This window comes from Rhinolophus sinicus, chromosome 15, assembly GCF_057876585.1.
Source record: "Rhinolophus sinicus isolate RSI-liver-muscle chromosome 15, RSI-T2T, whole genome shotgun sequence".
Taxonomy (NCBI): domain Eukaryota; kingdom Metazoa; phylum Chordata; class Mammalia; order Chiroptera; family Rhinolophidae; genus Rhinolophus; species Rhinolophus sinicus.
The window spans coordinates 83,574,044-83,599,490 of NC_142515.1; the positions used below are offsets into that span (position 1 = coordinate 83,574,044).

A 25,447-nucleotide genomic window follows, 5' to 3' on the forward strand; every position below is an offset into this window, starting at 1 on the left:
TTTCCCCTGGCCACAGGGCCGCTGTAGTCTCTCCTGTGAACCTGGGTTTCCACTGCATCTCCAGTGCCTGCTGTTTGTGGAGGGCTTGTTGACCAGAGAGGGTCATCAATCTGCCTGGGGCAGCACAGCATGGTGAGCAACTTTCCTGGTGCCTCAGGGACCCCTGAGGGCTACCTCCAAACCCCTGAGATCACACTTCATGGGCTCTGCTGTCAAGCATGGTCCCAGACCCCAAGCTGATAAAATCCTCCCATTCTTACATCAAAGTTGTACCTCTCTCTGTCTTTGTCTCTCTCTTCTCTCTGTCTCTATCTCTCTTCTCTATCTCTATCTCTCTGTCTCTGTTCCTCTCTCTATCTCTCTCCATCTCTGTGTCTCTGTCTTCATCTCTGTCTCTGTCTTTGTCTCTCCATTTCTTTGTGTCTCTCCTCATCTCTCTGTCCTTCTCTGTCTCTGTCTCTCTCCCTTTTTCTCTCTCTGGCTCTCCATTCTTCCATCTCTCTCCCTTTCTCATAAGAAAACACAGGAACAATTAAACTTAACACCCACCCATCCTGTCCCCCCCTATACCCCCCAGCCACTCTCTCTCACACTGGTCTTGGTGACACCCTGATGGCCTCCTGGTCACTCTGCCCACCACCTCTTGGCTCAGACCTAAGGGTGGTATGTGGGTGTGTCCAGTCCAGTCCTGGCACTCAGATAGTTAAGGGGCTCCGCTGGAGGGGACCCTGGACCGCCCTCTTGGGCAGGTCCAGTCCTCCCCTCCCCTGCTCCCTGGGAGGTCATAGAACTCAGCGGTGGCAGTGAGTGCCAGGCTTATCCAGGCCTCATAGAGCTTGTGTGCATGGGGGGGGGGTCTCAGGTGGTGGACGAGGGTCCCCAAACCCTCCAGAGCTGGGCTGGGAGCTGAATGACTTCCCCACGGGACCCAGGGCCTTTTCCCCAAGGGTCCTGATGCTCCCTGTTGACCCGGCAGAGCGTGGAGCAGGGGCTTGGGAAGGCACAGGCTGCTGCGCCTGGACAGAGGCCCCGCAGAAGTCTAAGTGGTCTTCCGTTCTGGTGTCTGTGCTGTGGGTGACCCAGGCTATCTTAATTGAGCATCTGTGGGCTCCAGGAGAGGTTGCAGGGTGCAAGAGTGAACTCCCCATCTAGGAGTGTCTCACAGGGGCGTGACTGGGCTTCCAGGGCCATGGGGCCTCACATCCATCTCCCCAGGTTCAGAGACGCCTGCAGCATGCGGCGCAGTGGGACGGCGCTCTCCTTCCTGCTAAGTGAGGTGAGCGGTGGGGGGTGGCCTATACAGGGCATTGGGGAGGGATCCCAGCACCCACCTACTCAAAAACACCCAGAACTGCCTGGAGACCCGCTTACAAGTGGGGAAACTGAGGCCCAGAGAGGCCACTACAAGTCTAGGGCTCACTCCAGGTGTCCAGCCCAGTCAGGGCTGCAGCCACTGCTTTGGGGAGTAAGGGACCAGCAGAGGAGGGTTAGCAGGGACTACTCAGACCTGGATGCCAGGTTTTGGATTGCCCAAGGAAAGGAGGCCGCACCTTTGGGGCGGGGCCGGTAGCCCCATTTTTGGAAACTGAGACAGGATTAAAAGATGGTAGTTAGCAGGATTTAGGTAGGGAGCTCATCCAGCAGGAGCTGGATTTGAATCACTGACGTCTGTGTGGCTGGTCCTCTCTCAGGGACTATTTTCTTGTGTAAAAAAAATGGGTTAAAATTGTGCTGTTTGAGAGAGGTCAGGATGAGCCGGTCCCCTGCAACATATTAACACATTTATTCACGCTGCAGCTCTCTATGGGAGAAGGATAATTGTAGCCACCGCTTACAGGTTAGGAAACGATGCCCAGCCCAGCCCTCCCTCAGGCTGAGCGAGCTTTGAACCTGGGCCTTGGGGAACCTTGTCTGTGCTCTGAACCCCTGTGGTGGAGCCACGCCTTCACTGCTGCGACAGCCCACACACCGTGTCTTCCTCTTTAACGTGGTGTGTGGGAAGGCCCTGGGCAGGCAGCCCCAGGGACCCCTGGCAGCTGGCTCCCTCTCTGAGCTGCACCTTCCTCCTCTGTAAACGGGAACCCCCACACACTCACTTGATAGCATCAGTCATTCCCACGGCATGCCTGCTGTGTGGGCCACTGCTGGGCATCGGGCACACAGAGGCTCCAGGGCTGGGGAGACAGATGCTAAACGAAGAAAAAGGATAAAGTATGGGGGCAGGTGAGTGTGAAGGAGGCTGCCCAGGTGAGGTTGGAAGGGCTTATTCGAGGAGGTGATATTTAAAGAATGGATGAAAACAAGCAGCCAGCCGTGGGGAGAGCTGGGGAAAGGGTGTTCTCTGCAGAAATCACAGCTCTTGCAGAGGCCCCAAGGCAGGTTGAAGGAGCAGCCACAAGGAGGCTGGTGGGGCTGGGGGCGGGGTGAGTGAGGGGAGAGGAAGGAAAGTGGTGGGGTGGGCAGGGACCAAGGCAAAAGGGGCCTTGGGGACTGCCATGAGGGGCGTGGATTTTATTCTAGGGGGGCTGGGAGCCACTGGAGCAGGCAAGGGACAGTTTTGGGGTTTGTCTTAGAGGCAGAACTTGGGGTTGCCACCAGAGCCAGCACATATTAATATCTTGAGCACCAGCAAGATGGACAAATCAAAACCAGCTGGGCCCTCCACAAGCCCAGACCCAAACATCTGGCTGTCTCCACTGGCTCCCCCTAGGAGTCACGTGACTCTCAAACCAAACCTGAATTGGCTCAGCTCTTGGTGCTTCCCCACAAATCTTCCCCATTCGGGAAATTGTAGCCCCACCCACCCAGGTAACTGTGACTACTAGTTCACTGGGAAATGACCAGTCACCTGTCATGATCACTAGTTACCTTTGAGTCCTCTGTAAAACCCCCAGAGCCATGGCCCATTTCGCAGCCTCCAAAACACATCCCAAATCCACCCATGGGCCATGTCCCGCCAGCGGCTGCCCAGCCTCTGCCCGGCCCTAAGCAGTCCCTGCTCCTTGAGGCGCACACAGGGGGCTTCTTAAAATCACAAAGCAAATCACATCCCTGGAAAGCTCTTAATCCACTCCCAGAATCAACTCCCAACGCCTCACCACACCCCTGCATCAACGTCCCACTCCACTCTCACTTTCTGCTGTTCCTTAAATCCACCAGCTTGTCTCCACCTCCAGGCATTTGCACGTGTGCTGTTTCCCGAGCTCTCTTCTGGTCAACTCCTTCTCCTCTTTCAAGTCTTAGCTCAAAGTTACCTCCTCAGAAAGTCCCCTAACTATGCCTGAGTGACATTATCTCCCCCCCACATCAGTCTCCAGGCCATTACAAGATTTAATTTTTTTTTAAAGATTTTATTGGGAAAGGGGAACATGACTTTATTGGGGAACAGTGTGTACTTCCAGGACTTTTTTCCAAGTCAAGTTGTTGTCCTTTCAATCTTAGTTGTGGAGGGCGCAGCTCAGCTCCAGGTCCAGTTGCCGTTGCTAGTTGCAGGGGGCGTAACCCACCATCCCTTGCGGGAGTCAAACCAGCAACCTTGTGGTTGAGAGGACGCACTCCAACCAACTGAGCCATCTGGGAGCTCAGCAGCAGCTCAGCTCAAGGTGCCGTGTTCAATCTTAGTTGCAGGGGGCGGAGCCCACCATCCCTTGCGGGACTCGAGTAGTTGAACTGGCAACCTTGTGGTTGAGAGGCCACTGGCCCATGTGGGAATCGAACCAGCAGCCTTCGGAGTTAGGAGCATGGAGCTCTAACCACCTGAGCCACCGAGCCGACCCACAAGATTTAATTTTATTTCTAGCATGATGGGAACTATCTTTTCATATCTATTGGAGGAATACATGAATGAATACGAATGTGGGCAAGTGGTGTTCCCAGGTGGAACTCAGTTTCCCTGAGCAGAAAACGGGCAGGTGACATCCGTGGGCCTCCTGTCCTGGGAGGGGCCCCACTGTTCACATTCACCCTACCCTCTCCTTCCCAGAACACCCTCCCAGCTTCTCGGAACCTGCCCACCAGGGGGAGGCTGAGTGTTGATTACTTACATTTCTGCTTCAGAATTCAGGTGCCCGTGGGTGAGGGTAGGATGTGGGATAGGGTAGGGATGGTCAGTCATGCTCAAGTGGGGGAGACAGTCAGGAATCCTGGGTCCTAGAAGGATCAGACTGGTGCAAAGAGCTGGGGACCACAAAGCTGAGGGCTGCTCAGTGCCCGTGTGCATGCGTGTGCTGAGTGGCCCTCAGCTGTGTGACCCTCAACAGGTCATTTCTCTCTGAGCATTAACATCCTCCTCTGTGACACGGGAAAAAGAAGTAGAAATGAGCTATGCCCTATGCCTGCACCTAGCGGCTCTGAGGCATGAACTCGTGTGCACTCCTTTCAACTTCTTCCCCAACCCCTTGCCCTGGCTCTGGCCCCGACCAGCCTTGAGGTCTTAGACCTTAGTTTCCCCATCTGAATGTTTAGTCTGATGGTGGAGACAGACTCATTGGTGAGGTTCAGGGGCAGAGCAGGAGAAGGGGGCCTCCCTTCTAAGCTCCACCTCTTCCACAGCTCCATTTACTTCTTTGACCTCTAGCACACACTCCCTCGGCTGTGGATTCCAGGTTTTGTGCCGCGTCCTGGGGTCAGAACCACGGACAGCGGTGACTGGCTCATGGGCCACCACCCACCCTGTCCTTTTATCACCAAGGACCCTGGGAATCGGTACAGTTTTCATCCCTGTTTCACATAGGGAGAAACTGAGGCATGCTTGCCCTAGACCACACAGCATGAATTGAACCCAGCTCAGATTTGTTGGGCTGGAGAGCTCACACTCCGGATTCATCAATTCAACCTGATCGTTTGATTCTAAAATGTCTTAAGTGTTTACTCAGAGCATGCCTGCAAACATCTCCTTTAATTTCTCTTATACAGTCCTTCCTTCAAGAAATAAACTGAGGCTCAGAATCCAGAATCCCATCTCCACCATTTATTTACCAACTGCAACCTTGGACAATTACTAAACCTCTGAGCCTCAGTTTCCTTATTTGAATTATATGAAGATAATGGTATAAAATGGCTTTATTGTGCCCTTGTAAGTTTGCACACTCAAGGATCTGCAAGGGATCCTTAGGGCAGTACCTATGTGGAGTGAGTGTGCAAGAAAGATTACCTATTAGTACTGTCCTTGTTATTCACTTGTTTACTTACTGCATGTTTTATTTTTATATTTTGATCAATAATGTACATAGGATAGAATACCATTACAACAAATATTATTATAACAAATAGCAGTATATATTACATGTTATAAATAATAAATATATTATTATTAATTAATTAATAATTATTTCTGCAATGACTGTAGTGGGCCAGACACTATTTGCATACTGCAAGGTTGAGGTCCAACTTCCCATTTCATAGATGGGGCTCAGAGAATTAAAGTCAGGGGATAAGTAGGGCTGAAATACAGCTCTTTGGGCCAGTCCAGGTATTTGGGTGAGGGCATCTCAGAGCCTCATGGTCCCCAGGGTCCCAGGGAGGTCCCATGGCTGGAAACTCACTAATGTCTTGCCACTGTCTCCCCAGCGGGTCCAAGAGTCTGCAGATTCTAGCTCAGCCCCCATGAGTCCCCTTGGCAGTGATATCATCCGGAGATGCTTCTCATTGCTGCCACCACTGTCGAACCACCTCGGGCACCCTGCAGAGACTGAGCCCAGCGCCTGTGTGGTGTTTACCATCGGGGCTCGAGGAACAGAGCAAAGCCACTGCCCAGCTGCAGGCAGGTGAGGAGGCAAATGGGGATCAAGGGAGCCGGTCCTGAGAGAGAAAAGCATCTCGTCTAGCTGGGCCTTTCATGAACTTGTTCAGAAAGCATTTATTAAGCACCTACTATGTGCCAGGCCCTGTACTGAGGATACAGCCATGGGAAAGTAGATGCTCACAGGCTGATGGTGGAAACAGATTCATATCAGCTGGAGAGATCAGAGTGCCATGGAGCCCAGAGGAGGCTTCTGACCCAGCATTGGGGGAGGGGGTAGGGGGTGAGGAAGGACTGCTTGGAAGAGGTGGCATCTAAGCTTAGCCTGAAGGATGAAGAGAAGTCAGCCAGGAGGAGTGCAGGGAAGGGTATGCCCATTAGAAGGAACAGATTGTGCAAAGCCTCAGACTTAGGAGGGCAAGGTGTATGAGAAGCTGAATACAGACTAGTGTGGCTGGAGGGTGGGAGGGGAGCCTGAGGCGTCGGGCAGGGGCTGGACCACACAAGACCTCATGGAGTGCAATAGGGAAAGCCATAGGTAGATTTTCAAGGAGTGAGTTGTACTATTGGCATTTTAAAAAATTCCCTGCGGCTGCTGTGGAGAGAACTGTCAGGGGCAGGGGTGGAAGCAGCAGTAGCCAAACGAGGAGGCAGTTCTGGACAGAAGATGACGGTGCCTGGATCAGGGCAGGAGCCACAGACTAGAGATAAGTAGGCAGATTCAGAAGGTATTTATGAAATAGACACACTGGGCATTGGTGGACACCAGCAGAGGGTAAGAGAGAGGGGGACCTGGTGTGGACAGCTCCTGGTCTTTGTGAAGCTCGTGGCTTCACAAGTGACATCCTTTTTCATCCTTGCAATGATGCCAAGAGGTGGGGACACCATCATTAGCCCCACTTTCCAGAATAGAAAACCAGGCTTTGGGAGGGGACGTGATAGCTAGCCAGTATCAGCACCCACGTCCCCCCCCCCAAGGCCAAGTTGTCCCTCGCCGTCAGTTTTGGAGGGTAGGGGATGGAGAGGGAGGGCAGGGACTGAACCATGAAAGTAAAGTACAGAGAAGAGTCCTGTGTTTTGCATCACCCAACAAGATGTGGCAATCCTGGGGCTTGGTCTTCATCTTGGGCTCCCTGGCCCAAACGTTTTCCACTTCTCCATCCTGGGGACACAACTAGGGTGGAGGGTAGAGTCTCCAGGGGTAATAGCCTCCTGAGCCCTCTGAAAAGATGAGGACTCTTCCTGCTCCCAAACGTGCTGCATCAAGTGGCCCCAAAGAGCCCAGAGCCCACACTGCCCAGCCCTGTTTCTGTCCACATTTACTTCTGTTAACCATGATAGAAAACTTTCACCCTCCCTTTGCCATTTCTCAGGAAATTATCCGTGAGATTAGAATGCCTGGTGGGCAGGGCCTTGAGTTCCTAGAACTAGGGAAGGAAGGGGCAGGTCTGTGAGGGAGGGCCCGGGCTGTCACAGGGCAAATGAGATCTTGCTGTTTCTGATGAGGGTCTGGGCATCTGTGTGGCTATAAAAGGGTGCCCCTCTCTACCTACTCCCACTGTTGACAGCCCCAACCAGAGGCAGTGCCCCAGACATGTGAGGGTGCTGCCACAGCCCTCCCCATTTCTCTATCCTTCCCGGATCCCTGCCCTGCATGGGTGGGGGGGGGGTGTATTAAGGCTCCAAAGAAACCCCACCTAGGACTGAACTGCTAAGCCTACCTTCCTGAGCTTGATGGAAAGACAGCCATTTGTGCTTACCTCTGAAGGCCACAGCCCTTGACTCTGCTTCCAGACTCCTCTTGCTACGGTCACTGGGGAGGGTTGAGGACCCGCCGCTGTAAAGCCTTCAGCACCTCCAGGGCGGATGGCGCCCTGATCTGGAAGTGCTTTGGAACCGGTCTCCCTGCCCTGGCTTCAGCACCAATAGGTAGCAGACACTCCCTCGCTATCTCATCCACCCGAAGCCCCTGACTGTACTACCTTCGTCCCTTTCAACATCAAAAGCAGGGACAGCGCCTTGTCACTGGGGGTCTCCCGAGACCCTGTCTCCCTGCTCTCCATTTGGCAGCAAGAGCGAGGGCAATTTCTGTCTTCTCCATTCCAAGCCCATGTCTTGATTTTTTCTTGTTCAGCAGTAGGAGAAACAGCAGACCATTCTCAGCGCTGGGGGTCTCCCCAGCCCCTCTCTCCATCCCCCACGCCCAAGTTCTTCTTCCTCTGCTATCCGTCAGCACCACGAGGCACGGACAGCTCCCCAGTGTCAGCCCCACCGTGAGCCCCTATTTCTACCTTCTCCCTCTCAGTACCGCCTGTGCGGACAGCTCCTTACTGTCGCCTCCACCCCTGGCCCTGGCCTGACCTGGGCACAGACACTGCTCGCTCCCGGGACCGCTCCCACACCCTGCTCTCTCTGCTCCCCTCCTCTGGCGCATGGAGACCTCGGGGTCCAAGAAGGGCCAGAGGCATCCAGCGAGCTGAACTGCGCTCTCAGCCTCCAAGATTTAGCCCGGTCCCCGCAACACCTGTGGCGGCAGCTGCGGCGCCCCATCTGCATAGAGCAGCCCCTCCACTCGGACCAGGACAAGTCTGCCTGCCGCAGCGACTGGGACGGGGACCGGAGGCCCCGGCTCGAGAAGTCGCAGCGTTCCTGGCCCACCTCCTTCCACAGGCGGTAGGTGGGGGGGGGGGGGTAGGGCTCTCCCTCGGCGTGGGAGAAGGGCGCGCAGGACCTGGCAGGAGTGGTAGAGGGTCTTTGTTTCTTCAGGGAGCAGAGGTCTCTGAGGCTTAGCTGAGGTTGGTGCTTTGGAGGAAAATGCTGGTTTTATGTGGGGTGGAGCTGGGGTAGAAGTGTGTGCCCCGCTGTGCCAGGTGTGGTTGCCTCTGAGTGTGTGTGTGAGAGTGAGCAGTTGCCACCTTGTGTGTTCTCTGACCTGCTGGGTGAGTTTCCACAGCCAGCTGCATCTCTGTGGGTGACCAGATGTATTTTGGTGTGTGTACTCCGGTTATGTATGTATCTGTGTGTTTCCCCTTGTGTTGCCTGTGGGTGTGTGGACGGGAGGACTGTCCTCGCTCCTGGAGTATCCTCAGATGTTTGTGGGGTCGTGGCCACCTGGAGCATCTGAGAGGGCCAGGGCAGGTGGTCCACAGCCCTGGGGGGAGGAGCCTCCTCTGTGGCCTGTCCTGCCACCACCACCACCCAGCCCCCCTGCCCACGTAGCCTACAGGAGGCAAGGAAGACTCTTGGGGAGCCTGAGCACAGGATATTTCTTCCATATAAAAAATGATGGGATCAAGAGGAGGGGAGTGGAAGTGGGGGAGGGGCTACTTCTGTTACATATAAAAGATCAGAGAGAGACAGAGAGAAACAGCAGGTGAAACAGGCACCTTGGGGGTGGCCAGGGGTAGGAGTCTCCGCCATGGCTTGAGGGCAGAGGACCAGTGTCCAGGAGCCCCAGGCCCTCCTTAGGTGGGAGGTGAAGCCAGAGAAGGCCAGATCTACAGTCCTGGGCTTGAGATCAGGCTGGTGACCTCAAGTGAGTTATTTTTCTCTCTAGACCTTCATTTTCTCCCACCTTGGTCCATGCACCTCCTGGGCCCACTGGCTTCTTGACCAACAAGCCTGGCCTAAGCCACCAGCCTGGACTTCTAGCAGCCCTAAGAGGCATCTGGGGCAGCTGGGCCCCATGGTCCAGAGGGGTTGGAGCTTTTCCCAGGTGATCCAGCAGGCCCCCAGCCCCCACCACCCAGCCCTCAGCTCCTCCTGCCCCCCCTCTCCTGGTGACTCATGATTTTCCATCTTCAAGAAAAAACAAACAGAGACTGGGTTTGGGCCCTTCTGGGGTGGGGGGAGAGCCCACGTGGCTCTGGAAGGTTCTGAAAGGAGTGTGTCCCTGTGTGTGGGGGGGTGAGTGCGGGCCTGTGCATCCTGTCCATGCGTATATGTGCTGATGTAGGGGAGGGGCTCAGTCCTCAGGGCTGTTGGGTTCAAGGCCAGCCTGCTACATGCTCCCCAGCAAGCGAGTCTTCCCTGGAACTAGCTTCGATGAGACTCAAACACACTTCTGTCCTTTCTGCATTGTTTTGAGAACTTTCTGTAGGGGAGTTTGGTCTCCCACTGTGGCTCTCCTCCCCACTGCCCCAGGTGGCTCATCTGGGTCTGGGAGGGTCCTAGCATCTTGTTCATCAAGCATTTATTAGCCACCTACTGTGTGCTAGGCCTGTACTGGGGAAACAGCCATGGGCAAGCAGGTGCTCACAGGATGATAGTGGAGACAGACTCATACCAACTGGAGAGATCAGGGTGCTGTGGAGCCCAGAGGAGGCTTCTGACCCAGCATTGGGGGGTAGGGGGTGAGGAAGGGCTGCTTGGAAGAGGTAGCATCTAAGCTTAGCCTGAAGGATGAAGAGAAGTCAGCCAGGAGGAGCGCAGGGAAGGGTATGCCCATTAGAAGGAACAGATTGTGCAAAGCCTCAGACTCAAGAAGATCAGGTGTATGAGGAGCTGAATACAGAATAGTGTGGCTGGAGGGTGGGAGCAGAGGCTCTCTATTTATTTCTTAAGCATTTATTGAACATATAGTGAGTGTTGGGCCTCGAAGGCACAGCTGGGAGCAAGGCAGACCTTGTCCTATCCTTGAGAGGCTGATGGGCAAGGCAGAAACAAATCAAATAATCATGATACAAAATGTGAAATTGAACCTGTGAGAGGAGGGTGCTTTGAGAATATTTATCTGGCTGGTCAAGGAGGGCTTCCTGGAGGGGGTGATTCTCCAGCTGTGACCTGAAAGATGAAGATTCAGCAGGGGAAGAGTGTTTGGGCAAGGGCATGGGGTGGGAATGAGCCTGGCTGGTTCTAGGAACATCAAGGAACAGGGATGAAACTGGAGCAGAGTGAGCCAAGAGGAAAGGGGCAGGGTGACCAGCAGGGGTCAAGCCTCACAAGACCTTCTGGAGAGGTATAGATTCAGATGAGGGGGCAATAGGGAGCCATAGGAGGGTATGGAGCAGAGGAGGGTGGGATCAAAACCATGTGAGCATCTACAAATGTGACTCAGCCCCCACTCTCCTGTCTCTGTCCAGACTCTCCATGGGGACTTGGGAAAGTCATCTCTCCTCTCCAGATCTCAGTTTGTCTGTAAAATGGGCATAACAGCACCTACTTCCTGTCTCGCTGGAAGTGGCAAAGGAAGTGGCAAAGGAGAAAAGTGCGTACCCAGGGCAGGGATGCTCAAATGGGGGGAATAGAGACAGTGACGGGATAAAGGCACCAGAGACTGCTGGGCACCTCCTCAGGTCACGCAGCACACAGGGACAAAGTCAGGATGGGGGTCCTTGTGTCCACCCCTCCTTCAGCCTCTGCCCTTTGCAGGGCAAGGTTTGGGGTCTCCCAGGATCAGGCAGGTCAGGATTCCAATGCTAAGTCCCAGCTCTGTGGCTCAGATTCTCCATCCAAAAAGCTATTAATAACTCATTACTGTTAAAACTGTTAATAAAATATTTACAGTTGAATCTATTAGTGAAACATTAATATGAAACTATTGATAAAATATTAATGTCAGAGAAGCCTCTGGGACTTCAGAGGAGTTGGAGCCAGTTAAGCATTACATGGGAGAGGGCTCAGGCCAGGGATCCCACAATCTCTACCACTCGTGGCTGTGTGACCTCAGCCAAGTGAACATACCTGTCTGTGTTTCAGTTTCCCCATTCCCTAAATGAGCAAAATAGTCCCCACTTTTGGGAGTTGCTCCAAAAATCAAGTGACTTTTACATGCACAGTCCTTGGCTCAGAGCCAGGCAAGTAGGAAGCACTGTTTGTAATTATGTGCTTAGTCTTAACCTTCCATTTCACATCTGTGGCTTCAGGGGAGGGACTGAATCCCTCTGTGCCTCAGTTTCTCCTTGGGGACATGAGGCTATGCAAGCCCTTCCCATGGGACTAGGGTGGTGTCAGGGCTCCTCGGACAGACTCTGACCCCAGCGTCTCCATCAGGCCAATCCTGGCAGCCTCTAGCCCCTGGGGACCGGCTATAATTAGGTGCAGCCACAGCAGCTCCAGATGGTATTTTTGTTTTGGGGACAGTGAGTCTGGTTCCCACCAGGTGTCTGGTTGCAGGGCCATGGGGACAGAAGGGGGCTCCTGGCCAGGCGTTTGGGACTCCTTGTCCTCCTGAGCCCCAGCCTGACCCCTCTCTGAGGCTCCACTTTCTCATCTGTACAATGGGGATAATAGTGTGGCTGTGAGGTCAGGAGAGGGTCAGGGTTTCCTCCCTGTGGCACATCAGGTTCCCCCACTGAAGCCCTGATCACCCCGAGCCGTATCTCATATTCTCCTAAGTGTGCCAGACATGTGGGTGCCCCACAATTGGTTCAGTCCCCCAGGGGCAAAGTCCAGGCAGTGGGGGATGTCACCCCACAGCAGCGGGGCTCAGAGCTTCTCTGTGGCCTCAGCTGGGAGACCCAGCCTCCCTGGGCCTTGGTGGCCTCTGCCAGTGACACGGGCGTTCCAGTTCCTGCCTCTGAGTGTGACATCCTCTGAACCTTGATTTCCTTTCCTAAAGAACAGGGCAGGGGCACCCCAACCCCAGCATTCCAAGAGTAGAACACCTGGTATAGGCCCCTGAGTCTCCCCAGACACCAAAGGTGAGGCCTCCCTTCCCAGCCCCCCAGGGACCTTCTTGGGGGCGGGGGAGGCAGCTGATGATGCTTCACAGAACGGAAGGTCTGACGGGAGTGGAGTGCGGATGTTTGTCCAGTGGAGACAGCAAGAGAGGGGAAAGGATCCAGAGACAGGGCCTGGGGAATGTCAGAGCAGGGGACAGGGGTCATGTGGGGACTTGTGAAGGGGGACTAGAAGAGGGGGAGCTGGTTTCAAGCCCCCCTTTCCTGTCCTGAAGCTTTGTGTTTGTTACCACCTATGTCTCCGTGTCCCTACCTGGCAAAGCAGTAAGAGTTTGTTGTTTCTGGGCAGCCCCTCTGCTCTGTGCTCCTGCCCTTCGTTTCTCCATCTGGAAAATGGACTGAGTGGGACTGGAATCTCTGTGTGGGATCTGGGCAGCCCCTCAGCAAACTCCCTGCCTCCAGTGCTCTGCTCATAATGGAGAGTGCTTCCCTTTCTGATTTTGGTGTCTCACTCTTTCAGCCAAGTTAGCTCAGTGAGCTGCATTAATGTGGGACATGTTGACAGAGGAAAATGGAGAAAAATCAGGGTCCTGGGCCGCCCTCAAAGAGGGGAAGCAGAGTGGCGCCCGGCCTTGTGCCTCAGTTTCCCTGTTTGTCCCCGTGGAGGCGTCCCAGAGCGATGCAGCGGTGAGGAGGGGCGGGTGCGCCCTCTGCCCTCTCCTCACCAGCTCCGCCCCCGCGGCTGTCCAGAAAAGGTCCCGCGCAGTCTGCACTCTGTCCAGCCCTCACGCTGTCGCAGTAATGCAGGTCCCCACCGCGCCCACCCCGACCCCTGGGCCTGACTCCCCCAAGGACTCGCCGCGCGGCTCCCCGGGGCTCTTCAGGAAGCTCCTGGTGAACCAGAGCATCCGCCTGCAGCGGCGCTTCACCGTGGCCCATCCACTGTGGTGAGGCGAGAGGAGGGCTGGAAGGGTCACTGGAACTACCCGGCTGGAGGTGGGAAGGGCACGGTCAGGGTCAGGGGGGTCAGAGCATGGACGCTCTGCCCCTCCAGCTCTTTCTCGGTATCTCTTTCCCCGTCCTATCTCTGATTCTCGCAGATGGTGACTCTGTCTCTCCATCTCTGTCTCCCTCCACCCGCTGAGTGGACGCATGCGGGGAGGGGAGTGGGGAACAAGCCGCTGTCGCTTTCCAGCTGTGTGGCCCAGAGCAGGACGGGCTGAGACTCACTTCTCCTCCTGACCCTCTGGCCGGGGACAGGCAGCCTGAGCTTCCCGGCAGTGAGGGGAGGGGTGAGGGTCACTATTCCCCTTGGTCTTCCCTCCATCCATCCTGGCTCTGGTGAAAACATGGCCTGGGGGCTTCGCGGGAAACCCTGGGTGTTCCAGGAGGAAGACCTGGTTTGGTGGGGGCCTTTGAGGCAGGGTGTGCCCAGTGGAAGAGAATAGTTGCATGTCCCAGGCTGAGAGTGGACCCGCGGGGCCTCACTCGGTGGCGTCCTCGAAAGACTCCTCACCGCTCTGGGTTCAAATCCCGACCCTTCACAAAACCACTGTGACTTCGCGGGGGCACAGGGGCGAGGCTGGGGTCAGAGGTGGAGCTTGTGGGCACCGACTATGTCTGTTACCTTGCTCTGGGTTAGTGCTGCATTCGCACCCCCTTGATAATTTGGCAGCTGGAGGTCTCTTCTCCAAAGTCACATGGCGGCCAGTGACAGCTGGCGGGGGTGGGTACAATCGTGACCGTGGCCCCTGATGGCGCTATTGCAGTCCGGGAGTCGGGTCCCGGGCCTCGGAGAGCGCCCCATTGCACCACACACCTGCGAAGGGTAGTCCCTGCCCAGGGTTCTGGGGACATGGCAGGGTCTCAGAAGGTGAAGGTGGAGGATGGCGGGTCCCTCCGATGACCTCGTGCCTCAGTTTACGTGTCTAACCGATAGACAGAGGCCCCTTTCCCACAGTCAGGGCGACCTCACTATGCGCTGCCAGCGTCACGGAACCACCGCCTGACCGCCTCCACCTCCCCCCGCTCCCGGTAGTTTAAAGCAGAAAGAAAAATAACTTCCCTGCGGCAACCAGACCTTAACCCTCTGTGCCCGCTCCTTGGATTCGAACCCAGCACCCTGTGGCCTCCCCCGGCCTCAATTTCCTTAATTATCCATAGATGCGCTTTCCTAGAACCTTTGAGGAAAGGCGGGGAGGGGGAGGGGTCGCCACCCCGAGGCCCCCCCCTCGGAGGGCGGATTAGGGTATCCTCTGCTAGCCCACCCCTGGGAGCGTCCCTCAGCCCGCCCCCGCGACCCTGCCAGGCAGGGAAGGGTTAAGAAGCCCTGCCCTCCCGGTGACGTCACGAAATGGGCGCGCGCGCGCGCGCGCGTGGCCGGGGCTTCTCTTGGAGCCGCTGAAGCCAAACTGGCTGAGAGCAGTCGGACATAGCCGAGCACGCCCGAACTTAACTGAGGCCGGACATAGCCGAACGTTCCCAAACGTATCCGAACCTGCCCAAGCGCGGTCGGACGCAGCTAAGTTCTACCGAACTCACCCAACCGAACTCAGCTGGACCAGGTCCAACCCTGTGTGATCAGCTAGAATTTAGTCAAACCCGGCCCTGCTTGACCGAGCTAGCCCGAATCCAGCTGAACCAGAGAGAATCCAGCCGAATCCCGGATGGGGTCACCTGGCGGAGGACCAGGTGGACACTGGCTCTTGGCCAGAAGCCCCAAGTCGTGGGTGGTCCCTGGTGTCTCCCTGTCTCCTTCCTGACACCCTCTCAAAGCCCATGACCCACAGGCAGCCCCTTTGCTCGGTTGCTAACACGCCCTCCAGCACCTCTGTTCTTGCCCCACACCCTCTCCCACTCTCTGATCGCTGACCCCACTGGGAATGAGCATAGATCCCCCCTTACTCAGTCAGAGTGTGGCGGGAGGGAGAGGCAGCACTGAGAGCTGGGAAGTGGGGAATGGAGATTGCCTGGAGCTGGGGGCGTTGTGGGGAGGATGGTCTCCTGGGAAGAGGACACAGCCTGTGCAAAGGCCGTGCCTCCTCGGGGGAAGAGGAGGAAGCGAACAGCCAGGGCATACCCGAAAATGAAGCAGGGGAGTCGGGGAGGGGACCAGATTGAGCAGGGCCACGTAGGCTGAGGGTGGGGTCTGGGGCTGGGGGAGGGGACAGGTCATCCAAGGCGTGAACAAAGCTGGTTGGGGTTGAAGGGAGGTGCGGTGCTCTCCTGGCTGTGGGGGGCCTTGGAACTGGCAGGATCTAGGCAGGACCCAGGCCCCTCCAGAGAGGGGAGCCCAGAAAGTCGTTTCCAGTTCCTGTGAACTTACCATGCGATCTGGAGCTCTGTTTCTTCCTTAGTAGTATGGGTGCCTCATGAACTCCCAGGTGCTCAGTGAACGCCCTAAAAGTGACCTCAGAGAAGAGTCTACCATGCTCATATTAGATGTGGGGTGGTTGATGTCCAGAGAAAGGCTGAGACCTACCAATGGTTTCATGCAGCCACTTGGGGAGAGACCTGAAACTAAGATCCTAGAGTCCAGATTCGTCCTAGTGGAAAGACTCTAGGTACAGACATGGAGACCAAGGCATAAGGGGTGCAGGGTCCCTGAGTACAGGGACTGAGTAGAGGTGTGACTGTGGGGCAGGTGGACAAACCGAAGGCTACTCCTGCCCGGTCCACCATGTGACCTTAGAGAAAATGAGGCAGAACAGATATGGGCCACCACCAGCCATCAGCTTGCCAGGATCCTCGTTCTGACCACGCCACCTCTGCTTCCAGCTTTGACCTGGACAATGGGCTCTCATGCAGGAGAAGCGCCCTGGACCCTCAGTCAGGGCCTGGCCTTGGCCGGGTGGTCCAGGCCCCTGGCCAGTACAGTCAGCGGCGAGAATCCTTCCTGTATCGCTCCGACAGTGACTATGAACTCTCACCTAAGGCCATGTCCCGGAACTCTTCTGTGGCCAGCGACCTGTGAGTCCACGGCTGGTGGGATGGTACCTCCTTGTCTCTTCTTCCTTCCTTTATTTCTCCATTCAGCACACCTCCTTCAAGTGGCCATTTGAGCTGGGCTTTGAAGTTTAAGTAAGAGTTTGGCAAGGCAGCTCATTTATTCAGTTGAGCATACCTAGAATGATATATGGGGACCTTCTGTGCTTGATTTTAGGCTGGGGTTGGGTGGCAATCCAGAAACATTAAGTACAATTGGCAGCAACAGAAAAAATACCTTGATTTGAGCTTCCTGGTAGCCATAATACAAAGGGAAATATAATATCTGTCTTGCTTCTAACACCCCTGCTGCCCTGGACTCAGTTTCCCCATTTGTGAGGTAGGGATAAAGTGGTCGGAGGGGCTGTGGTGGGTTTCAGGGGAGAGTCAAGTGACAGGAGCCCAGGGACCAATAGGACACCGGAAGGAGGAGTCGTGAAGGCACTATGTGCTCAGCTGAGGGCATAGTGTGAGCAAAAGCTGGAGGATGGGAGCGCGCAGGAGGTCTCCCTGGTCACCTTTTCTGGTGTCCCATCTCCCCACAGACATGGAGAAGACATGATTGTGACACCCTTTGCCCAGGTGAGTGCCCACTCCTCCCTCTCCCCGTGTGAGCCATGCAGGCGGAGTTCACCCTCCCTTTGCAATTCTGATCATACCCCTCCCGACAGGTCCTGGCCAGTCTGCGGACGGTTCGGAGCAACGTTGCGGTGCTAGCCCACCTGCAAGGCCACACGGCAGCCAAGTATGCAGGGGATGGGCGGGGGTGGGGCCTGGCGAGGAGGAGAGGCCTTCACGTGCAGCACCGGGGAGGGGCTGTGGAAGAGAAGGGCAGGGCCAAGATGAGGGGGTGGAGCAGGCACACAAGGTGGGTTGGGGGGCGGGGCCAAATGGGTGAGGCGGGCCACCCCTGAGCGGACTGTACTGCAGGCAAGCATCCATCGGGAACCCTCCATCTGGCAGTCAGCCCCCTCCACCTACAGGTAATGCTCCCGCTCCTACCCCTTGTTCCCACTGTGGGTACTGCTGTGAGTTTCCTCCCCAAGGTGATCTCCCCTGCCCCTGAGTCCTTAGGCTGTGCTCATTGTAACCCCTTAAAACACCCTCGGGGATGGAGTCTTATGGGGTGGCTGAGGCCCAGAGAGGGGCAGAGACCTGCCCATGGTCACACAGCCACTTGGGGACAGATCGGCAACTCAAATCGTAGGGTCCTAAGTGGCCCCATTGGGAAGGGCTCCAGGGTCCAAATGTAGAGAGGGAGGCATAAGGGATTTGGAATCCCGGAGTGGGGTGGGGCAGGCCCCTCACTGACTCTGCCCCCAGAGGACACTGGGCAGAAGCTGGCTTTGGAGACACTGAGCGAGCTGGACTGGTGTTTGGATCAGCTGGAGACATTGCAGACGCGGCACTCGGTGGGGGAGATGGCCTCCAACAAGGTGAGTAGGACCAGAGGCCAATATCATTTGCTTCTGCCCCCAGTGTCCCTTCATCACTGTCCTTACTTTCCCCTGCAGTTCAAGAGGATGTTGAACCGGGAGTTGACTCACCTGTCTGAAACCAGCCGTTCTGGGAACCAGGTGTCTGAGTACATCTCCCAAACCTTCCTGGGTGAGTTGTGGTGGCTCACTGTCTGGGCAACATTACAGAGGTAGGAAGAAGGAAGAAAAGAAAGACTTCTATTGCAGAGCTCAGTTTGGGGAAGATAAAGCCAGACATGAACACCCCCAGCTACGTGAGTGAAGGCTGGACCAGAGGGAGAAACAGGAGGAACTTTCAGGAAGAGGGGGACATTAAAGCTAGGGTTTTGAAGCATTAGTAGAAGTTTTCCAAGGAGGAGATGGAGGAAACCAGACAGCTGGGTCTTCAGCTTGGGGGATGGAAGGACATTGGGCTGTTTGGGGAAAAATACTGAGCCCGAGGGGTCATGTCCAGTAGAAGTGGTCACGAAGATCAGCCATGAACAGAAGAAAGGGGTAGCTACAGTCCAGACAGGAACTTTACTCTGAGCTTACTTTGATCCAGGTAAAAAAAATAGGTTGATCCCAAGGCTTGGCAAAGTCCGGGACTGGAGTGAGGCTAGGCAGGACAACTCTAGCAGGTAATTTGGCTTCTCTGAGCCCCACCCTGCCCTGCCTACAGACCAGCAGACTGAGGTGGAGTTGCCCAGGGGAACCCCCACAGAGCCCCTGAGGCCCATGTCTCAGATCAGCAGCCTGCGTGGGCTCCCCCACAGTGCCAGCCTCTCCACAGCCACCATCCCACGCTTTGGGGTCCAGACTGACCAGGAGGGGCAACTGGCCAAGGTGGGTCCCTAACCAGAATACTGAGACCCGGGTTTGAGTCCTGGAACTGTTTGGATGCCTTATCTTGGGCCTCAGTTTGCCCATCTGTGTACTGGGCAAATGGGGCTGAATATAAGTCCTAGGGCCTGAGGGGCTGCAGGTCCAGATTCTGGGGAAGTTGGGCTGGGGTCAAGCTCTAATTCTTCAAATTTTAGGAACTAGAAGATACCAATAAGTGGGGGCTTGACGTATTCAAGGTGGCAGAGCTAAGTGGAAACCGGCCTCTCACAGCCATCATATTCAGCATCTTTCAGGTACCTCCTGTGCCCTTGGCTTCCAATACCCTTGGATTTCCTTCACCCCCACCTACCTCAAAACCTCAGGGATACATATACTTCAACTCCTCCCTAACACCCCTGAATGGGATCATTTGAGCAGGGCATTGAAGGATGAATAGGAGTTCACTAGGTTGAACAGTTCATTGCTGATTGTCAACAAGCCTCAGCCCTGGGCCAAGGCCTGGAGGGAACAACTGTGGGAGTCAGGGATGGACCAGAGAGGAAGGACAGAGACCAAGTGAGTTCAGAATTGAAGGCACCCTGGAAGAGGGGGCATTTGTGAGATGGATAGGAGTTCAGAAGGAGAGAAGGCGTAGGAACAGGACCCAGAGGCTGAGGTCCTGACTGGGGACCTGTGATGGACCAGGAACGGGACCTGCTCAAGACATTTCAGATCCCAGCGGACACACTTGTCACTTACCTGCTGACCCTGGAGGGTCACTACCATGCCGATGTGGCCTACCACAACAGTCTGCACGCCGCCGATGTGGCCCAGTCCGCGCATGTGCTTCTGGCCACCCCTGCACTTGAGGTATGGCCCTATGGGCAGCCTAGGCAGGTACAGGGTGCGGGGAGCCTGCCCCTCACCTATTATGTCTGTGCCCACTCAGGCCGTGTTCACAGACCTGGAAGTCCTGGCCGCCATCTTTGCAAGTGCCATCCATGATGTGGACCATCCTGGGGTCTCCAACCAGTTTCTCATTAACACCAGTGAGTCAGGGGACCCTGCCTCCACCTGTCAATCATGTGATCTCCGGCGGCCCCATCCCTGCTTTGAGCCCGGTGTCCCTGTTCATGAAAGGTTCTCTCCCTTAGATTCTCAGAGTGGGTCCAAGTACATACTCAATAAATGAGAGAATAACAAATGTGACAGACATGTCCTGGGCCCACTGAGATTTTAAAGTTTAGGGTCCTTTGAAATATCTGAAAAACTCAGTTAATAAGTTGGGCACCTCTTAATTGGGCACCTCTTGTATATAAATGACTCAGGAGAGCTGGGGATGAGAGTGGAGACCTCTCATTTGAGGATCCCAGAATCTAATTAGATGAAAACTCAGTTGTTCATTCAACCAGCACTCATTGTGCACTGTCCCCTGCCATGCCAAGTCCTCAAGGAGTCCCCAGTCTTGAGGAGGCAGAGCAGAACACAGATGCCCCCAGCCCTATGGCGTCAGGGCATGGACAGAGGGAGAGACAGGACCCCAGGAGGCTTCCTGGAGGGGGAGGGCATTGGAGTTAGGGCTTCAATACATGAGTAGGAGTTTGCCAAGTATTCGCCAAACCTGGCTTTTGGTGGAGTGGGTTGGGGGGGCAGTTCTTGAGGCTCTCCACCTCCCCCCCAGACTCAGAGCTGGCGCTTATGTACAATGATGCCTCAGTGCTGGAGAACCACCACCTGGCTGTGGGCTTTAAGCTGCTGCAGGCAGAGAACTGTGACATCTTCCAGAACCTCAGCACCAAGCAGCGGCTGAGTCTGCGCAGGATGGTCATTGACATGGTGAGGCCACAGTGATGGATGCGGTGGGGCAATCTGGGCCTGGCTGGGGGTTCAGTCAGACCCGGACATGTCCCCATTCTGAGTCTGAGCTTCCTGGTCTGTAAAATGAGGTAATGACCTTCCAAGCCCGAAGTGAGGTGTCCAGGCCCTAGGTCCTGGCTGTGGTTCACAGACAAGCGATGTGGAAACTGAACTTCTGGGGTTTCAGGTGCAACTTTTTCTGAGCCTTTAGTCTGTTTATTTAATATTTTTCAGGCTGGGAGATACCAGTAAATTTTGGGGTCTTGTACCTGATTCATTCATTTTACAAGTATTTATTGAGCAACTATTGTGTGCTTGCCCTGTTCAATGACCAAGACAGTTCTGGTCTTTCTGAGACTCTGGTTTGTGGGGGGAGATGGACATGTGGGTGGGAGCCATGATGGAGACCCATGGGCAGAGCTGTGATGGAGAGATGCTCAAGGTCAGGTAGGGGTTCCCCAGGAAGGAACACTGAAGCTGGGGCCTGCAGGGTGGAGAGGGCCATGGGCTGGGGAGGAGTGTTCCCAGTAGAGGGAACAGCATGTGGGGAGGGCTCAGAGGAAATCAAGGGTCCAAGGGAAGAGGAACTAAAAGTTCGGTGAGACCGAGTCGGGGCCTTGGGCGGTGAGCACCCCCAGTGGGAGCATCATTTATGGCAGATGGAAGGTTTGGGAAGAAGTTTTGAGACTTATCTGATTCTCAGAGTAGCCCATGGGCCATGTGTGGGTCACTTCTGGGCTGGGTCCACATGGGTCCAGCAAAACTGATTTTTAAACAGCCAGACTTCCCTCCAAATGGCTGAAAACAGCTCTCCCAGACACGTAGTGGCCATAGGGAGGTTTGGGGAGCACCAAGTCAGGTCCCTCTCAGTTTCAAGTTCACATGTGGCTCCCATGTCCCTCTAGATAAGTCCGCTACTCCTCTCTGAAGCCCTCTCCACTCCCACCACCCTCCACTGCTCCTGCGTTCACTTGCTCTAGCCATAACTGCCTTCTCAGCATATCCAGCCCCAGGGCCTTTGCACAGGCCACATCCTGGGCTGGGCCTCACTGCTGCCCTCAGACACATCTTACCTCAGTTCCCAGATTTAATCTTTAACAGGTGGGATGCATCTTGTGAACCCAACAGCCTTGGTGATGGGACCGTTGATTCAATCCCTCTTGTGAGCTGGATTTGCAGCCAATCTCGTTATATCCCACCATTTCGCAGATGAGGACGCTGAAGCCCAGAGGGCTGAGGGTCCGAGTGGGTGTGATGTCTGGGAATGAGGGACAGGAGCAATGCTTCCTCCTGTCATGCCCCCCTCACCTGGCCCCAGGTACTGGCTACTGATATGTCCAAACACATGAACCTCCTGGCTGACCTCAAGACCATGGTGGAGACCAAGAAGGTGACGAGCCTGGGAGTCCTGTTGCTGGACAACTATTCTGACCGCATCCAGGTGTGTAGCCAGGTGGACCCCGGGGCCTTGGTTTCCACGCCTCTCATTTAGCTGCATTTATGAAGCATCAACTGTGCCAAACTTGAGGAAATGGAGGCACTGAGAATCAAGTGATTGTGCCTCAGCCATTCCCTCCCCTCCCAGGCCTCAGTTTCCCCACCTGTAAGAGGGGTGTGTGTCCATGGTGCCAGCCTGTAGGAGACTGTTAATCGGGCCTGAGGGTGTCTGGCCCGAGCTCTCCTAAGCTTCGGTCTCCCCAGGTCTTGCAGAACCTCGTGCACTGCGCTGATCTCAGCAACCCCACCAAGCCACTGCCCCTGTACCGCCAGTGGACGGACCGCATCATGGCTGAGTTCTTCCAGCAGGGTGACCGTGAGCGTGAGTCAGGCCTGGACATCAGCCCCATGTGCGACAAGCATACGGCCTCGGTGGAAAAATCCCAGGTTGGAAGGCGACGGGGAATGGGGGAGGGAAAGGAGTAGCCAAGCCGACCCCGTGAGCTCCGGCTTGAGCCCTGGTGGGCCAATGAGGGAGTGTGACCTAAGCGCATGGTCTGCCCTGGGCCAAGTGGAGTCATCCTGGGCTGCAGGGAGAGGGATCTGAACTCACAGCATTTGGAAATGTCTGTTCTGAGTGGTGTGGGGGACCCTGAAGGGGCTGTCAGTCTGGGGGACACGTACATCCAGTGATGAGGAGTTAGGGCTGAGGTGGAAGGAAAGACTTAAAGGCTGGGAGAGTCCAGAGATGGGGAGGGGAGGCTTCTTAAAGGAAGGGTTGTTTGAAGAGGGTTTTGAAGGATGAGTAGGAGTTGGGAAATGGCATTCCAGGCAGAGAGAACAACCTGGGCAAAAGGCCTGGAGGCTGGACGGGTCTAGGTTTCAGGGTGAACCTCTTCCCCCATAACCCTGTACCACCCCACAGGTGGGTTTCATTGACTACATCGCCCACCCACTGTGGGAGACATGGGCTGACCTGGTCCACCCAGATGCACAGGACCTTCTGGACACACTAGAGGACAACCGCGAGTGGTACCAGAGCAAGATCCCCCACAGCCCTGTGGACCCCATCAGCCCTGAGCGAGGCGGCCCTGACAGATTCCAATTTGAGCTGACTCTGGAGGAGGCAGAAGAGGAGGAGGAGGAGGAGAGAATGTTGGCCCAGGAGGCCTCGGAGTCCCCTGACACTGAGCTCTTATCCGCTGAGGCCAGACCAGACCCTAGGGACTTATGCCTGGACAACCAGAGGACCATGGGCAAGCCCTGCGTGGACCATGAGGGCAATGTGATGGCTGAGCCCTTTGGCACCTAATAGCCGCTGGTGAATGGGGAGACTTTCTAGGAAGAGGTCCCAGGTGACCCACGCTTTGCCTTCTCCACACAGAGGGAGACAACCAAGCTTCTAGTTATAGGCAAGTCTCAGGGTCAAATTGGAGGCATCTGTCTGGGGTCCACTCTGACCCTGGGCTCTGCTGAGAGAGCGCTCCTCCTCCAAAGTCAGCTCTGAAGCTGGGGCTGGGTCAGGCCCAACTTCTCCAGTGATCACTTTTGAGCCACATCCATCACATTTTTCTTCCATTCTTTATCAGATGTTTATTGGGCACCTGCTATGTGCTAGGCCTGCACCTGCTATGTGCCTCTGGGGTAGCCCTGCGCAAGAGGGTGGGGAGTCAGCTCCAAGGAGATGCTCTCCGCAGGTGCCTCCTATACATCTTCTGGGCAGCTCCCTGCAGGAGAACGGAACCTTGAATGGCGGAATTTTTGGCACCAAAGCTTTGTCCAGTCCCAAGCCTAGCTCTGGAGCTCTGGGGGAGGGTGGCAAGAGAGCAGCAAAGAGAGGGCTCTGTGTGGGGGCATCTCTGAAGACTGATGTGGCCTGTCCCTGCTTGTGTATCGGTTATTGCTTTAAGTCTCTGTAATTTCTGTTTTCAGGATGCACCTGCTCCCTGTTCTCTCTGGCTGTAGGACCTCCTGCTGGTACCCCCCCACACACACACATTACCCCTCTTATAGAACAGCAACAAAAACATGCAATTCCCCCCCATGGTGGGTCTTTGCATCTCCTGATTCTGAAGGTGCCCCAGACTCCCCCTAGGGAGGCCTTTTGGGCCTCAGTTTTCCCAGTACTTGGGGGAAACTGAGGCCCAGATCCTAGTTAGGGCCTGATCTGGTCCTATGGCCTGATCCTAGTACTTGGGTAAACTTTGGTTGAGGGGTGGTGTCTTTGACCGCCCTGAAATATCTTAGAAACGTGGGGCATCGAATGTTTCTCTGGGGTTAAATAAATCCTATTACCCTAAACTAGCATCACACCTGCTTCACAGATGGGAAAACTGAGGCACGGAGCAGTCCTTTTGTCTGCTCAAGGCCACGTAATTGGGCGCCGGACTTTAGCCAGCGGCGCCCCCTGGCGACAGGAGGTGTGGCTAATGGGGGGGGCGGGTCCTCCTCGCCTGGCCGGTTGCCCCTCCTGCATCTCACCCGTTGGAGGTCAGCCTGGGGCGGGAGTGACCTCACTCGGAGCAGACGAGTTGGCTCTGCATTCAAGTCTCAGGTTCTTTTCCAGTCTCTGGAAGGCTTACTATTTCCCACACTCTTGCCTCCTTCCCAGAGTGCCTGAAAATGTATACGTGACACAGGTCCTTGCAGTAGCCTCTGGCTTCCAGAATAGCTGGCTTCATTCCTAAATGATTCCACTGATAATTCATCATCATCACAATTAATGATCAAATTCCACAGAGGGAGAAACGTCATCTGGGTCATGAACTTGATGCATTTCCTTCCAGACCTTTAAAAGGCAGAGATTTAGGGGATGATTATTTATAATTTTTTTCTCCCTCCCCCTTTACAAGTAATACATGTTCACCGTAGAGAATTTGGAAAGAATGGAAACATAAAGAATAAAATAAAATTCTGTTATAACCTCATTCATAGACCATCTGCCTTCAGCATTTCACCTTATTTTCCTCCAGATTTTCCTCTACCTGTTCATAAGAACACTCGTATAGTCCCCTTCAATTTGGGCTACAGGCATCCTCCTGCTCTCCCTTACTGATAACACTCTACCCACACTGGCTTTCCACACGCCAAGCAAGGTCCCACCTCAGGGCCTTTGCACATGCTGGCCCACCAACTGTAATGCTTATCTTTCCCCTCATCCTCATCCTTTGGGTCTCAGCTCAGCGACCTCTCCTCTGGGAAGTCCTCCCTGACTTGCCACCCCAGGCTGGAAACTGGTGGAATCTCGGGGGGATTTTTTGATTCGTGTCTGCCACGTTCTCCAGACCATGATTCCAGGAGGCCTGGGTCAGGTCCACTGTGCCATCCTCAGTGTCCCCAAAGATGGATTTTGACAACTTCAACATGTCCCTTAACCCCCTGAAGCTTTTGTAATTTCACTGGTAAAATAGGCTCTTTGCAACAACAGGTAACGTTTAAAGAAAGCGTGACCCGAGCCAGGCACTGAGATACATGCTCAAAGTGTAAATTAATTCTGCTTCTTTCTTCTCCCATTTTACTGATGTAGA

The 25,447-nt window shown here is 55.1% G+C and overlaps 1 protein-coding gene across 3 annotated transcripts; it reads left to right on the forward strand.

The window, feature by feature from the left end:
• The first annotated feature begins 80 nt into the window (after positions 1-80).
• On the forward strand, positions 81-24,847 carry PDE4C (phosphodiesterase 4C). Of its 3 annotated transcripts, XM_019736940.3 has the most exons (17): positions 81-132; positions 1,216-1,276; positions 5,569-5,765; positions 16,138-16,329; positions 16,890-16,926; positions 17,016-17,089; positions 17,275-17,327; positions 17,668-17,780; positions 17,859-17,952; positions 18,484-18,647; positions 18,842-18,940; positions 19,332-19,496; positions 19,576-19,675; positions 20,308-20,462; positions 21,802-21,924; positions 22,185-22,367; positions 22,846-24,847. In XM_019736940.3, exons 2-17 carry the CDS (start codon positions 1,235-1,237, stop codon positions 23,230-23,232), a joined length of 2,178 nt encoding a protein of 725 aa, XP_019592499.2. In that variant the 5' UTR covers positions 81-132; positions 1,216-1,234; the 3' UTR covers positions 23,233-24,847. The 3 variants fall into 3 exon arrangements, with proteins under 3 accessions (XP_019592499.2, XP_088648508.1, XP_019592500.3); XM_088792382.1 differs by lacking the exon at positions 81-132 and having other exon boundaries at positions 1,151-1,276; XM_019736941.3 differs by lacking the exons at positions 81-132; positions 1,216-1,276; positions 5,569-5,765 and adding an exon at positions 13,127-13,307.
• Positions 24,848-25,447: the final 600 nt, after the last annotated feature.

What these genes read in the sequence shown, in the direction of transcription:
- PDE4C (XM_088792382.1), top strand. Translation starts at nt 1,190, where the DNA reads ATGGGGCCTCACATCCATCTCCCCAGGTTCAGAGACGCCTGCAGCATG. An exon ending in CCAGTTTCTCATTAACACCA is followed by an intron (nt 19,676 to 20,307) that starts GTGAGTCAGGGG and finishes CCTCCCCCCCAG; the next exon opens with ACTCAGAGCTGGCGCTTATG. An exon ending in ACTATTCTGACCGCATCCAG is followed by an intron (nt 21,925 to 22,184) that starts GTGTGTAGCCAG and finishes CGGTCTCCCCAG; the next exon opens with GTCTTGCAGAACCTCGTGCA.